The sequence below is a fragment of the Neofelis nebulosa genome, chromosome 5 (genome assembly GCF_028018385.1).
Source record: "Neofelis nebulosa isolate mNeoNeb1 chromosome 5, mNeoNeb1.pri, whole genome shotgun sequence".
Taxonomy (NCBI): domain Eukaryota; kingdom Metazoa; phylum Chordata; class Mammalia; order Carnivora; family Felidae; genus Neofelis; species Neofelis nebulosa.
This window is the reverse complement of record NC_080786.1, coordinates 33,903,314-33,919,180: the sequence shown is the minus strand read 5'-3', so window position 1 is coordinate 33,919,180 and position 15,867 is coordinate 33,903,314. Positions and strand designations below refer to the sequence as shown.

Below are 15,867 nucleotides of genomic sequence, written 5' to 3'. Positions count from 1 at the left end.
CAACAAAGACTGACCTTTTCCTTGCAAATAGGTATCATGCCCTTCCCATGTATCCCAAAATTCCCACTTACCTCCAAATCAAAAAAAAAAAAAAAAAAAAGAAGAAGAAAATGCCCAAGTACTATTTAAACAGATTTTGGTGTTTTGTTGTTGTTTTCTTTTAATTTTTGAATTCTGGTAAACCTCTGGCCCCATTAGAACTCAATGAGATTCTCATCCAAATTCTTTCACACCTGTCATATAGTATTTTTGCAACTATTTTTATTTTATTTATTTTTTTTAATCATGGGATTCATACTTTGGTGTTTCTAGAGGTTCGCAGCATTTCTCTCCCCCCAGATGAGAAATCTAGTTTGGCTGGGTCCTATCTATGTAGAACATAACATAATTATGACAACTGAGACTCCTAGAATATAATCTGCTTTAATTTCACAAACTCAATCATGAAAATAAATACTTCATTTTTAACTTAATCTACTTGGATAAGAGGCAACCCTCAACTCTCAATAATTAAGACTCAAAATAGGACTTTACATGTTAAGAAAACACTTTAAGATAAACAGTAAATAAGTCCATGCCCAGGGTTTGAAAATAAAATTTTAAAATGTGTAAGACTGTACAGTTTTTTTCTGTCTTAAATTGGGTGTTTGGAAATTTGGCTCTGACACTTTATATAAGAGCATATGACAGTGCACAGCCTGCCTCTCTAGTTCTCAGTTTCCCCAATTAAAAAAAAAAATGGTAAGCATGAACTAAAGATTATCTACAGATTTCTTCCCCAAAGACTCTGTGATTTTACACTCACACAAAGAGGGATTTTTTTCCATAATTCAAAAACCAGAGCACAGTTATGTTAAAAGGGATATGAAAAGTAGTCTTTATTTTTTCTGTGGTGAGTTTTTAATGTAATAAAATATTATTATAGCTCTTGTATAATATCAACAATTGCTATAAACATGCTTTGGTGGTCACAAGAAATGGAAGCAATTTAGCATTCATGCTTCTTTCTAATCAGGTACTGCAGAGTTTATCCTTTTAAAGTATGGTCAAATCACAAGGACTTATTTGGGTCTGGATGATCTTTAAGGTTCCTTCTAACTATTAAATTCTATTCGTTTACTCTTCAAAGTAGATGGGAATGTCTGAAGACGGGGAGCCAAGAGGAGACCCTTCCAGAGAGAGTAAAGGAACTAAGTAAAGATCTATGGTATGAACAGCCTAATCTGGAAGTCCAAGGAAGCAAAAACCATCTCTGGGGCATAGGAATGACAAAGGTTGTGAGGGGTTTTACAAAGACTGAGATACTCTGGGTTGGCTGAGGTTCATTTAGATGCCTCCCAAGATGATAAAATAGCCCAGGAAATCCACTAGGATTTATTAAAATGCTTCTCAATCTTGACATAACAGAGCAAGGCTATTCAGTCATGGTTGCAGTGTCCTGGACCATAAGAATATTGTAAATTGTTATTCAAGATTGAAATAATATAATGGCTTAGAGATCCTGGGTAACCATCTTTCATGGTACACCTTGTAAGTGTTACTGTCCACACAGGCTGTCTCCTGATTTTTAAAAAGGGTTTATTTGCTTTAGAGTTTTAGAGACAGAACACCAGTGCCTCGGAGCTATCCATGGTGCTTGACTCAGATGCAGCCCACCACTTACAACAATTGGTGCATTAGCCTTCCTACTAAATAGTACCATTAAGGATCTGTCTGACCCATCATCCACGCAGTGGTCTGTGACAATCAGGCCAGTATCATGGCCCACTTGTAATATCTGTCTATTCCACTTTGCCTGTGCCCAGACCCCCAAGTGCCTTACTTTGTCCTAGCATGGATCTCCAGCTAACCTACCCTTTTCTCCCAGGCCTGCTACTTCATCTGCTATACAAAACCCATCCTGTGGAGATGGTGTACTTATAGAAGATCACTGGCATACTCTGGGCAAAAGATTATGGTTCTTCCAAGCCAAGTCTCCACATGCCACATGATACTTTATATGAGTTTTAAAACCTTACTATTATTACAATTTTTACCATTCAAAAATGAATATAAATGACCTTTAAATTTTGCTATATATGTTTGTGATGGACTTTGGGATCAGTAAAAAAGAAAAAAAAAAGGAAATATTACAAGATTGACGTGTGAGTTAGTTTCAGGGAATCATAAACCACTTGAAATTATGTGTTTCTTTAGGCAGATGCAGGTTTTTCTGGGGAAGAGGGTGTTGATTCTCCTATCCTTAAAAGGTTAAGAACCACTGATCAATATGGTAATGACTCCCAAATAATGATCACCCCAGGTTTAAGCACTAGATTTTTCTGTTTGTGATGTAATAAATATATTTGGTCTTTGCCCCAGTTTCTGGCACAAAGCTACTAAAATCCTTGGGATTCCTTAAGTGGTAAGAGTGTCTGTGGTTATTCATAAGGATCCCCCTTTGAGCACACCTGAGTTTATGCTAATGAACAATTAGGCTAGGGCCCCAAGAGAGCCTCAGGATGAGTCTGGTAACCAGAGAGACCATATGATTACAGGGCTGGAACTTCTAGTCCTACCCAGCAATCTCTGGGAAGGGGGAAAATGGTGGTGGTGGTGGTGGTGGTGGGGTGGCAGGGGGTGGCGGTCGGGGTGGGGGTGCTGGAGATTAAAGTTCTATAAAAACACTTGAATAAAATTTGATGAGCATCTGGGCTGGGGAATGCATCCATGTGCCAGGAAAGTGGCATACCCCAATTACATGGGGACAGAAGTTACTGCATTTGGGACACATCTGGATCTTGCCCTACGTGCCTCATCATCTGGCTGTTCACCTGTATCCTTTATAATAAACTGGCAAACAAAAGTTAGTATTTTCCTGAGCTTTGTGAACCATTCTAAAACCAAGGAGGGTTGAGGTGCCTGGGTGGCTCAGTAGGTTATGTGTCTGACTTTGGCTCAGGTCATGATCTTCCGGTTCGTGGGTTTGAGCCCAAAGTTGGGCTCTGTGCTGACAGCTCAGAGCCTGGAGCCTGCTTCAGATTCTGTGTCTCCCTCACTCTCTGCCCCTCCCCCACTCACACTCGATCTTTCTCAACAATGAATAAACGTTAATTTTTTTTTTTTTAAAGGAGGGTGTTGTAAGAACATCAGATTTATAGCTGGTTGGTCAGAGGCACAAAAAAACCTGGACTTGCAACTGGTGTCTCAGGTGGGGCAGTCTTGTAAGACTGAGCCTTTTACCTGCGGGATCTGACACTATTTTTAGGTAGGTAGTGTCAGAATTCAGTTAAATTGTACAACACCCAGCTGGTGTCCATAGAGAACTGGAGAATTGCCTGGTGGTATAGAAAACACTCCACAATATCCAACTGCCTATTGCACACCTCTAGAGATGTCCAGAAAATACTGCAAACTCAGCAGGTCTAAAATGAAACTTATTTTTCGTCCATACTCCCCTAACATGTTTCTCTCCTAATCCTCAGTAGATGATACCACCTAATTGTAAAGGTTAAAGTCCTGTCAATCACGTTTGATTATAATCATGACTCTTTTCCTCACTTCCCTTACCTTATCATTCACCAACAACTTTTTGGAAGCCTAATAAATTCTTAAAATACTCCTGAAGCAAAAGAATCTTGTGTTCTATAATAATTTTGCAGGTGGTAATGACCACGAAATATTAGTAGACCCTATACGCTGTAAACTCTTCCTACTGCCTCCATAACTTTTCATTTTCATGAGGCAGCATAATACTCTTATCATTCACCCTCCTCCAATAACTGTATTATGAATATACTGGAGAATGTAGCTAACTCGTTATTCTTCTAATTTTATAGAAGGAAGTCAAAACAGTTTTTCCTTTATCAAAGTAACAACTGGAGGCTGTTTCTACAAAACAACTCTTATTTGGAATTCCTTTCACTCCCATCTAAATAGTCCCAAGGATCACAGCACCACTGCTTAGTGAAGATTGCTGTTCTCTGGTTTCCAAAAGCTAACAAGACTTTTCCTTTGTCAATAACTCCCTATCTTTACCCAGAAGCCAATATGACAGATGGTACGGCAAAGCAATCACCAAATCAGAAATAAAAAAGATACAAGTCAAAACCACTGAAATTCCTGGCTCTTGGCACTATTTTAAAACTCTTAATGGAAATGGGAGGAGACAGGAAGGCTAGATCTCCAAGTGAAATAGAAAGACCCTACACAAAGGTGTTCTAACTCTTGGTTAAGTTCTTAAGACTTCTTGAGCACTCACTGAATTCAGGTGGCAATCTTTCCTTAAAGATACAAGATGCCCAGAAACATACAAATGAGCATCTGCATTCTTCGTATATTGCCACTAAAGATTTAGAAGTTCATCCTGTTAAATTCCTTTTGGGACTGACCACCTTCTGACATACCCTGAGCTTTCTGGTGCTTTGTGGAGTGAATTAATGGCAAACTTTAAAATGTGCTAACCAGATTTTACTTTGCATTTATTACTAAAACCCAAGAGAGGCCAAATTCATGCCTATAGTATAGCCAGGCTTACCTTCACATAAAAATCTTTCCTATTATCAGTTGTCCATGTAAGAGAGCAAATCAATTGTTTATAATTATCTTTTTAAAATTTTTTTTTTCAACGTTTTTTTTTTATTTATTTTTGGGACAGAGAGAGACAGAGCATGAACGGGGGAGGGGCAGAGAGAGAGGGAGACACAGAATCGGAAACAGGCTCCAGGCTCCGAGCCATCAGCCCAGAGCCTGATGCGGGGCTCGAACTCACGGACCGCGAGATCGTGACCTGGCTGAAGTCGGACGCTTAACCGACTGCGCCACCCAGGCGCCCCAATTGTTTATAATTATCAAGAACAGAACCAAATCAAGGAATACTCAGACTTGGGCTACCCTGTACACTTCTACCAGCTGTTGGTCAAAAAGGCATAATGGCACTAGGAAAACATTGTGAAGAAGACAACTAAAATAGATGCCTTAGCTGTCTATAGCAGCCTACAATGTTATTCGATGGCATTTTATTATCTTTCCTCTCAAATCATTATGAAGTGACCAAAATAAAATGCAATCATCCTCTTAACAGAGTCTTTCACAAAGCATAAATTTTCATTTTGTTTAAGTCCAATTACTAATTGGACTCAATTTTTAATTAAAAAAATTTTAAACAGGTCGTGTGTTTGGTGTTATATCTAAAACTTCTTCACCAAGCCCAAGGTTCTGCAGATTTTCTGTTTATTCTAAAAGTTTCATTTTATGTTTTACAATTAATGGTAATTATGTTTGATTTTAAAGCAAAATTATGTTTTACAATCTATGATCCATTTTGAATTAATTTCTGTATAAGGTGTGAAGTTGAGATCAAAGTTCATTTTTTAACCTATGGTTAAGAGGATGAAAAGATAGGGGCGCCTGGGTGGCTTATTAAGTTAGGCATCTGACTTGTTAAGCTCAGGTCATGATCCCCATGGTTCATGAGTTCAAGCCCCGCATCGGGCTCTGTACAAACAGTGCAGAGCCTGTTGCAGATTCTTTCTCTCTGTTCCTCCCTAGCTCGTATGCGCACACACCTGCTCCCTCTTTCTCAAAATCAATAAACATTAAAAAAAAAAAAAAAGAGGAAAATGAAAAGATAAACTACAGACTTGGGAGAAAATATCTGCAAGGCACCTATTTGACAAAGGACTTATATCTAGAATCTATAAAGAGCTTTCTAAACTCACCAGTCAAAAACCAGCCTGATTAAGAAGTGGGCAAAAAGGACATGAAGAAATATTTCACTAAAATATTTCTTCATATTTCAATAGAATATGGATAGCACATAATGAAAATATTTTTGACGCTATTTGTCATTACACAAAAGCAAATTAAGACCATGACGCGTTATCACTAGACATCTATTTAGAACAGCTAAAACAAAAAATAACAATACCAAATGCTAGTAAGGGTGCAAAGAGTCTCTCGTACTTTACTGATGGGAATGTAAAATTGTACATCCACTCTAGAAAAGTGTCAGTTTCTTTGAGAACATATATTTACTATACAACTTAGCAATTGCACTCCTGGGCATTAATCTCAGAGATACAAAAAGTTATGTCCACATAAAAACCTGAACATTGGGGCACCTGGGTGGCTCAGTCGGTTGAGCGTCCGACTTCAGCTCAGGTCATGATCTCACAGTTTGTGAGTTCAAGCAACCATGTCGGGCTCTGTGCTGACAGCTCAGAGCCTGGAGCCTGCTTCAGATTCTGTGTCTCCTTCTCTCTCTGCCCCTCCCCAACTTGTGCTCTCTCTACGTCTCTCAAAAAATAAATAAATGTAAAAAAATAAATAAGTAAAAACCTGAACATGATTGTTCACTGCAGGTTATAATAGCCAAAAACTGGAAATAACCAAAACGTCAAATAGGTTAGTAGCTAAACTGTGACATCCATACCATGGAATACTACTTAGCAGTAAAAAGGAACAAACTACTGTCACAACTTGGATGGATCTCAAGGGCATTATGTTGTATGACAAAAGCCAATTATTATAGAACACGACAAAATCACAGATATGGAAACTAATGGTCACCAGAGGTTAGAGATAGCAGGCAGGGGATGTGGGTAGGTGTGAGGTAGCAAAAGGGAGATTTTTGTGATGACAGACTAGTTCTGTATCTTGACTGTGGTAATGGCTACACTATACACATGTGATAAAATGATACAGAACTAAACATATATCAGTATCAACTTCCTGGTTTTGATACTGTACTACAGTTATATGAAATGTAACCATGGGGCACCTGGGTGGCGCAGTCGGTTAAGCGTCCGACTTCAGCCAGGTCACGATCTCGCGGTCCGTGAGTTCGAGCCCCACGTCAGGCTCTGGGCTGATGGCTCGGAGCCTGGAGCCTGTTTCCGATTCTGTGTCTCCCTCTCTCTCTGCCCCTCCCCCGTTCATGCTCTGTCTCTCTCTGTCCCAAAAATAAATAAAAAACATTGAAAAAAAATTTAAAAAATAAAAAATAAAAAATAAAATGTAACCAATAGGGGAAACTGGGTAAAGTGTACACAGCGTACTATCTCTGCAACTTCCGTGAATCTGTAATTACTTCAGAATTAAAAGTTTTAAACAATCCAATCAATGTAAAACCATCCAAGAGTTTGGGAAACATGGGAGAATTTATAAATTTGTTGAAAAGGGTGATGTTGTAATGCTAGTGCAAACCAAAGATGGATAGGGATGATCATGGTTCAACCTAGAAAGACAACTGAAGAGTTTGTTCAATTCCCCGAAACATAGTTCTACCATTTCCTGAATGCCTATTATATGCAAGACATAGTGCTATAAATAGGAGTGGGCTTAAGAAAAAGAAAAGGTCAAGCATTTACCTCTGAATTAATTTACTAAGAAGATAGAACAATTGTTAAAAGCCCCAGGGCCTTTGCCCAGAACTTGTTCTTTTGTTTTTCTAGTTCGTTCTTAACCATCCTTGAACTTTTAGTTCATTGTCACTTCTTCAGAGAAATCCTCCCTACCTCTCCTCGATGTCCTCTACAATAGATCAGGTTCCCCTACCACATGCCCATTCAGCACCCTATGTTTTTCATCCATAACACTAATCACCATTCACTATCAAAGAACTGTGTAATGATTTGGTATCTATTTTCCCCATTAGGGTAAATTTTCCTAAGGGCAGAGACAGGTCTGCAGTTCACCACTGCATTCCCAAACCCAATGCCATACCTAGCAAATGACAGAAGCTCAAAATATATTACATGAACAAAAGCATACTATGCTATAATTCATATGTACAAACAACCAGGAAGACATTAAGGGTTACTGGGTTTGGAAGAACCCAAGATCACTTCAATTTGAAAAAGCCAGTTTATATGGGACAGAAGGTTCATGCAGAGGGTATGGAATCTTACATTCAAAGCTGAATAGGATTATCAGCCTTTCGGCAACAGGAACCGACTAAAGAACTGAAACAGGAAAGCAGTGTGTCCAATGTCTTCTATAGGAAAATTACTGTAGAGAATGGATTTGAACTGAAAGGGTAACGCATAAGAGGCAGTAAGAATAGTTTTGAGGACATTGGTAATGCAGGCACAAAATGATATGAGAGGGTGGCCATGGGAACAGACAGATGTGTGAAACACTAAGAGCCAACAGACCTTAAGGACTGATTAGATATACGGACACAGAAGGGGAAGGGCCAAAGATGATTCAAAAGGTTTAACGGTAAGTGATGAAATAAAGTATCATGAACAGAAATGCAAAGTGATAATTAAATTCTCTTAGAAGGGAATGTGCTTCGTTAGAAATCTTAGGTAACATCCACACAATTGAAGATGTGACAACAGGTGGAGAAAAGTCAAGGTAGGCAATGTAATATGTGAGTTGATTACAGTTAAGGTTTTAAGAGTGAATGAGCTCTCTCATAGAGAAGAAGGTATTATAGGGCCTTGAATGAAACCCTTAAAGCCATTGAACTGCCCTTGCTTGAATTACGTTTATCAAGCCATGGAGTCATTTGGACCATGAGATCCCTGAGGGCATATCTGATCTCATCTTTGCATTCCCTAGACGTATACACTACAGAGTGTTGTACATAACTGGTGCACAGTAAGCAGCCTATGAAAGAAATAAATTATTTTCAAGATAATTAGTGATTAGTATTTCCTGTTCCACCTGCACTATTTCAAAAGGTGGTGCCATAATGGGGTCTGATTTCCCAAGGCTCTATAACTGATGAACTGACAGACAAGACTTTGGAAACGGTGAAAAACTTTAAAAATAAATAAATAAGCCCTTAATGAGATTAGAACTAAAGCAAATCCCCACTATGAGTAGGGAATACTCTTCAAGAAGTTTCTGCATAGGGGCGCCAGGGTGGCTCAGTTGAGCATCCGTCTTCAGCTCAGGTCATGATCTCACAGTTGATGGGTTTCAGGCCTGAGACAGGCTCTGCCCTTACAGCGTGGAGCCTGCCTGGAATTCTGTTTCCCTCTCTCTCTCTCTCTCTCTCTGCCCCTTCCCCACACATGCTATCTCTGTCTCAAAAATAAATAAATAAACATTTTTTTTAAAAAAACTAAACAGGAAATACTCTTTACTGAGGGAGTGAAACAAATGAAAATTTTCCACTTTATGCACTACACAAGTTGACAATGCACAAAAAGTAAAGAAGCTTCAGGTGAAATGAAGGCTAGAAAAGACAATTAAAGGGAATTAAGGGCAGTTGAGAGGTATACTTCAAAAAAAAAAAAAAACATAACGAGGGAGGGGCGCCTGGGTGGCTCAGTGGGTTAGGCTTCCAGCTCTTAATTTCAGCTCAGATCTCACCGTTAGTTGGCTTGAGCCCCTCGGCCAGCTCTGCACTGACAGCGTGGAGCCTGCTCAGGATTCCCTCTCCCTGCCTTGCCCCTGCTTGAGTGTGCATGCTCTCTTTCTAAATAAATAAATATTTTTTCAAGTTTATTTATTTTTGAGACAGATAGCAGGGAAGGGGCAGAGAGAGACAGAGACAGAGGATCTGAAGTGGGCTCACTGACAGGAGAGAGTCTGACCAGGGCTTGAACTCACCAACTATGAGATCATAACCTGAGCCAATGTCAGATGCTTAACCAACTGAGCCACACAGGCGCCACAAATAATGAATACGTAAAAAAGAAAAAAAAACATAATTAGGGAAAAGTCATTCACCTGCTCTCCTGCAAAACATTCCTGGGTATTAGAGGTAGAATAACAGGCTAATCTTATTCAATGCTTAGATGAACAGTGTTTCCCCAAACTGCAGTATGAAATAAGGAAAAAGACCGCTAAAATTAGTCAAGGGACAAATTTGGTGACAGCCCTCCACCAAATTATCTAGGTTGCAGTATGCCACAAGGTTCTAACCCTCAATCATAGCAAATATCCTAAGTGCTTCCAGATAGGCCAGTGTCTCTGAGGGAGAAGTCAGAGAAGAATAAAGAAACCAGTTGGGGTCACAGATTCTAGGAACCTGACAAGCCAAGTAATCTGTAGTTCAACCACCCTCTCAGTATCAGCTTCCACAAGTCTAAAAGATAGCCAACCATTCTTTGCCTATTTCCAGCAACAGCAAATGGACCATTGGTAAAGTGACTATTCTGAGTTGGACAGCTCTAAATTGTAAAACCCTTTGAAGTTATCCCTCAGCAACTTTCACTCCCGGTCCTGGTTCTCAAGAGCAACACAGTGAAAGGTGAAAGTTGTATTTTGGATTTTAACTTGAAAAAAACCAAAAACAAAAAAAAACCCTAACAACTAGGTATTACTTCCTGGCGGATCAATACGTTTCCTTCTTCCAATAGTATGAAAGTTTTATTCCGCCCCCCCCCCCCACCAATGTTTGACTCTCCTTTAAGGAAAAAGTAATGCCAGGCACAGCTTCCTCTACACCCTGAGCTGCGACCTCCAAAGCAAAGCGGAGAAAAGGGGCTTAGGCAACTACATAAGCTAGAATATGTTGCAGCTGGTATGAAATCCCCGTTGCCAAGAAGCAAGCAGCTCTAGCCCGTGCCGGGACGCGACAGAAGCCAAACAGACCTGGCCTGGCCGTTCTCAGGCTATGGGGGCCAAGGTGCCTGCACCTCCTCTAGCCAAAGCCACGGGGGGCTGAATGGGCGCTTGTTCCCAGGCCAGCGGCAAGCCGGGCGCCTCACAGGGTAGAGCGCTCGGCCCCGGAGAAGCGGCAAGCTGAGAGGAAGGCTCAGTGAAGCACCTGGCAAAGACCAAGCCGCGCCACCGGGCCAGCTGCCCGTACGCCCAACCACCCTGTCCGCCAGAGGCCACCTGAGAAACGGCACCGGTGGGAGCTCCCGGAGTTGGAGACGTTTCTGGCTTGTTCGGGGTCCGGTCTATTCCGCCCGCCCACCCTCTCTCTCCGCGGCCCAAAGATGAGCCGGGAAGCCACCCCAAGGGGTGGTGTCCAGGAGGCACTCAGCGTTTGGGGTGAATGCCGCGGGCCGGCCCGAGCTCTCGAGCTGGCGGGCAGCTGCGGCGGTCACTCACCGAGAGGACGCTCATGCGGATTGGGGTCTCCAACAGGCACGCCATCTTGAGCCTTCCCACCCGGCTGCGGCCGGTGCCGGCGCGCGGGCCGGCACTTTCGACAGGGAACTATTAGGCCAACGACAGGCGCCTTCTGCAGAAAGTCAGGTAGGTAGACGAAAACGTACCACGCTCTAGGCACAGCTAAAGTACAGCCAGGGCCTGCGGAAGGGAGAGGCAAAGAAAACCGCGCCAGGGGCCTCCCCTCGAATCGTCCTCTCAGAAACAGCAGCTACTCTCAGCCTGGGTTAGAGGTGGGAGCGGGCAGCAGTTTCCGCATGCGCAAAGAAGATCTGCCAGCCCCACCTGCCGCTCGCGGTGGGCGGAGCCACAGGGGCGGGGCCTCGCTCTGGCGCTGCAAACTTCGCGGTTGATTCGTTACAACGCGGGAGCTCTCGTATTCCTATTCTGATAAACTACTTTGTGTAGTCACGTACGTAATTTGAAGTTCACATTCACATTCATTATCTCACTCCTTTGCACCAGACTTCTAGCGTTGTTATTATCGCCATTTTACACATGGAGGGACTGTGGTCTCAAAAGCAGGTCTTCGGCGTAATCTACCCGACCCGTTTATTCTGGTGTGGTGTAAAAGATACTCTAGAACCAGAACGCCTGGGCTTAATCTTTGCTATTTATCATCTGCATTATCTCCAGCAAGTTACTTAACCTCCCTATGCTTCAGTTTTCTCTTCTGTAAAATAAGAGTTATGAGGTCGGAGAACTAAAGCTTTTTACAACATGCCTTCAATGTAGAAAGTGTTCTATATGTGTTAGTATTTCCCCAGCCTCTGAGTCAAATAGAAAAAAAAAATGGGGACAAATATCTGAAGAATTAACGCTAAAATTCTTCAAATAAAAATAAAAAATTCTCCAAATAAAAATATGCTTCTAATTATATTTTCTGATTAGTTCAGTTTTCCCACTCCGCTCATGTGTGTGTGTGTCTACAAAACTGCCCTCGACTTGACAGGTTTCACCTTCCTGCTGCCTGTAATTAGTAAGGTTTTCATAGAATGGTTGCAATGAGCCTTTTTCATTACTTTTCTTTTTTCCATTTTTATAGCCACTCCCTCATTCAAGCTGTTACTACCTCTCCCCCGGACTAGAGCAATAGCCTTCCGACTGATCTTGTAGCCTCTAGCCTTTTCACTTTGCTCCTCGCTGCTTTCCTATCTTCTTCCTGTTTAGGTATCCCCCTTTTTTAGAAAGTTCCCCTTAAGCCAAAGTTCCCCTTTGCTTTCAGAAAAACCCTACATTAGAACCTACTTTTGCTAACCAAAGAAATCCAAAGAGGATGTTCACTTTTATTAAAAAAGGTAGTAAGTAAAAATAGAAGTCAGTTTGTTTTTGCAGGGCCCTAATAAAGGCAGCTCTCAACCCCAGACAGCAGGGGAGAGTGGCATCCCCAAGCTCCTTCCCCCAGGAACTACACTGAATATCTCAGTATCAAAGCCCATAATTTTGAACTGTGTCTGTGAGCATTTGTGCTTTATCTGCATTTGTTTTGTGCATCTGTTAGCAAGATAGGCACCTTCTGCAGAAAGGCCAACAGAAGCCAAACAGACCTGGCCTGGCACTCTCAGGCTGTGGGGGCCTGAGAAAGGTATCAGAAATGCCTAAGAGAGGTTGTTTTTCAGGTCTGGGAATGCTCAAAAATGTTTCCATATCAATTAATGTTAATTGCTTCTTTATGCCATTTTGACTTAGAAAGTTTTAATAAGAACACTTTAATTTTGGATAGAGGGGTAAATATGTATTTGGTTTCCCAGTTTATTGTAGCCCTAATCATCCTTGTTCATGGCTTTGTGTTTCCAAAGAAACTGTTGAGTTTCTGGAAAGCAGGAATTTCATTTTAGACTTTTCCTTTTGTAATATTTCCCAAACTTCAGTAATCAGTATACCACCCATGCAATCTTTGTCAACCGAGACAGTTACTATTCACTCAATATTTTTCTTTAAGGTCAGTTTCAATTCATTAAATAGTTTTAGCTTCATCCTAAACCATAATACTCTGTAAAATCAAATTTTTGTGCTACTTATTTTATTGTAGTCCTTATTAACATAATAACTACAAAAAAGTATAAATGTCCATCCACCACCTAAAATCATGTCATATACTACATACCACAGCAGAGCAGAGAATAACCCTTGCACAGAGCATACAAAAGTATCAATTGAATTTTCAGCTGATATTTGTATCATATACAGTTGTGATAGCTGTATTTTATTCATGCTTCATCCATTAACTTAAGTAATATATCCTCCAGGAAGCCCCTTCTCCAGGTATAAGTTAAGTGACCCCTCCCCCATGCTTTTATGCATCACTGTTCTTGCCACTAACATAGCATCTCCAACAATATATTGTAATTTTTTGTGATTGTTTACTTATTTGTCTCCCCATTATGCACTTCGGGCAGGTATTAGAAATTTTATCTACTAGGTCTTTTATCTCACTACCTAGCATAGAATAGTCACTTAGTAAATGCTTATTGAATGAATTTTTACTTAGTTTGGACACTAAGGACAAATCCTGGGACAGTGATTTGGGTACAGGTAGTTTATTCAGGAAGTGTTTCCAGAGAACAGGATTGATGGGTCAGGGAGAGTAAGAAAAGAAAGAAGGAAAAGTCAATATAAGGATCCATTATTGAAGTCACTGCTTACTCCTTGAGGACTTCTGAAAAACATAGAGAATGCTCCCCTGGATTTCCCTCTTGAGGTTGGAGCATTTATCCACCACTTCCCATCCTGTATTGGTTGAGGGCTTCCCTGGGCCGTTAACTGTCCTGGATTGCACAGAACAGTGGGGTCTTCCTTAACCTGGTATAGAAAAACAGAATCTGTAGGCTTGCTTTTGGGGTGAGATACAAACAGTATTAATCTGAGCTTGCAGCAAAACCATCATTACAACTGTGGCTGAAATCAAAGTGGAGAGAAGCTAGGGAATGTGATTCAAACATGCAACACCTTTGCTACTCAAGCTTTCCTATTGTTTTCCAGAAGACTGGCGTGCCAGTTTATGGGAAGGAAGTGTTGATTAGCAAACCTCTAAGCTTGAGGACCAGGAATCTCATTTCTAGTTCAAATTTTGCTGCTAAATAACCTTAGGTACACTTGTCAAAGCCAATTAATGAGTAGAAACTGAGGGGTAATAAGAAATTTCGATTTAGCTTCCACATAACAGCAACAACAAAACAGGTAACTTGGGCACTGTGGTGAGGAGAGGGAAATATCCACACTGACTTACCTGCAAACAGGAATGAAATTTTCCTCATTCTCCCATAGCTCTTATCTCAGAGCAGAATTAATTTCAGAAAAAATGACAACAAAGTGTGAATTTAATAAAGAAAAATAGAAATACAAAATAAAAAGTAACCAGAAGGAAATCTGAAAAGAATTTATAAATATCTAAGTACAACTGCCAGGATAGAGAAAGACATATTTTTGAAAGTAGAAGCAAACCTATGCAAAAAGAGGAAAGCATTAAGTATAGCAAGATAGATGTAAAACAAAAAGTGGCCTCAAAAGGAATTTAGAAGGACCTTTAAGAAAGGTTTGAAAACAGAGGAGATTCTTTAATTGGATCAAAAAGAGAAGATGTATTGGGGGTCTGGGTGACTCAGTCGGTTGAGGCTCCGACTTGGGCTCAGGTCCTAATCTTACAGGTTGTGGGTTCAAGACCTGTGTGGAGCTCTGTGCTGACTACTCAGCCTGGAGCCTTCTTCGGATTCTGATTCCCTCTTTCTCTGCCCCTCCCCCGCTCGTGTGTGTGCACACACTCGCTTGCTGTCTCTCAAAAATAAATAAATAATGTGAAAAAAGAGACAGAAAATATGCCAATGGTGGTGCAGTTTAACAGTCACTAACCTATGGGTTTACTTGTGCACACATTGTCATAGGGGATTCAAAGTCAAGACACGGTTCCTGCCTTGAAGCAGACAGGAATAAAAGACTCTGAGAGGTTCAATGATTTGCTGAAGATTGCTCAGGGAGTAAGAAACTTAATCAATTTGGGCCCAGACTTCTCTGTTTCAAGATCCTTACAGAGCTCTCACAGTCTCCTGGGACCTGACAGGCCTCTCCTACATAGGACTAATAAGCCTCACCTAAGCAACCAACTAATTAAGTAAAGTATACAAGGACTTTGCAAGGAGAAATAAAGCAACAGAAATTTATCAGGTGTTTGGAGGGGGTAAAATGTGCCTATGCATAAAGCACAGTAGTAAGACGTTGAAAGTCTTTTATTAGAAACTACAGTAAAAAAATAAAATGTTCTTTTTATAACCAAATTATGGTTCTAGAATTCCAACTGACAAATATAGAAAAAAATGGTGGAATTTGAAAGCTACCACATGACAGCCATATGAGTTAAAATTGTTTGAAGCAAGAATCATCAATGGGTGCTTAAACTAATTGGGGAAAACATAATGAAAAAAAAAAGGATATTCAGTCTCAAAGTATCTTCCCACAAGTTGCTCATGATAGTAGAGAAACTTGGTAGACATCAGTGCATTCAAGGGACCGAAATTAATATCATCACTAATGGGATAAATAGACACCATGATAAGATGCACTATTAAGGATACAACATCACTTCCATGGTATTCCTGCCAAAAATGTATGAGTGTAATCATGAGGAATCATGAGACAAACCCTAATTGAGGGACATTCCACAAAACAACACACCCACATCTTTTAAAATTGTCTTGAAAGACAAAGAAAAGCTAAATAATTGTTCTAGATTAAAGAAGAGTAAAGTGACATGACAACCAAATGCAATTTGTGATCTGGAATTAAATTCTGGATGAGGAAAAAGACCCAAGACAC

The 15,867-nt window shown here is 40.6% G+C and overlaps 1 protein-coding gene across 4 annotated transcripts in view; it reads right to left on the bottom strand.

Moving 5' to 3' along the window:
- Window positions 1-11,291, bottom strand: part of ARMC8 (armadillo repeat containing 8) — a 108,020-nt gene extending 96,729 nt beyond the window's left edge. The window contains exon 1 of one of the 4 annotated variants that reach the window (XM_058729995.1): window positions 10,999-11,291. In XM_058729995.1, coding sequence (XP_058585978.1) covers window positions 10,999-11,043 — 45 coding nt within the window. In that variant the 5' untranslated portion in view covers window positions 11,044-11,291. The remainder of the gene's footprint in view (window positions 1-10,998) is intronic. The other 3 variants (XM_058729997.1, XM_058729994.1, XM_058729996.1) reach the window with 3 other exon arrangements.
- Between the last annotated feature and the right edge of the window lie 4,576 nt (window positions 11,292-15,867).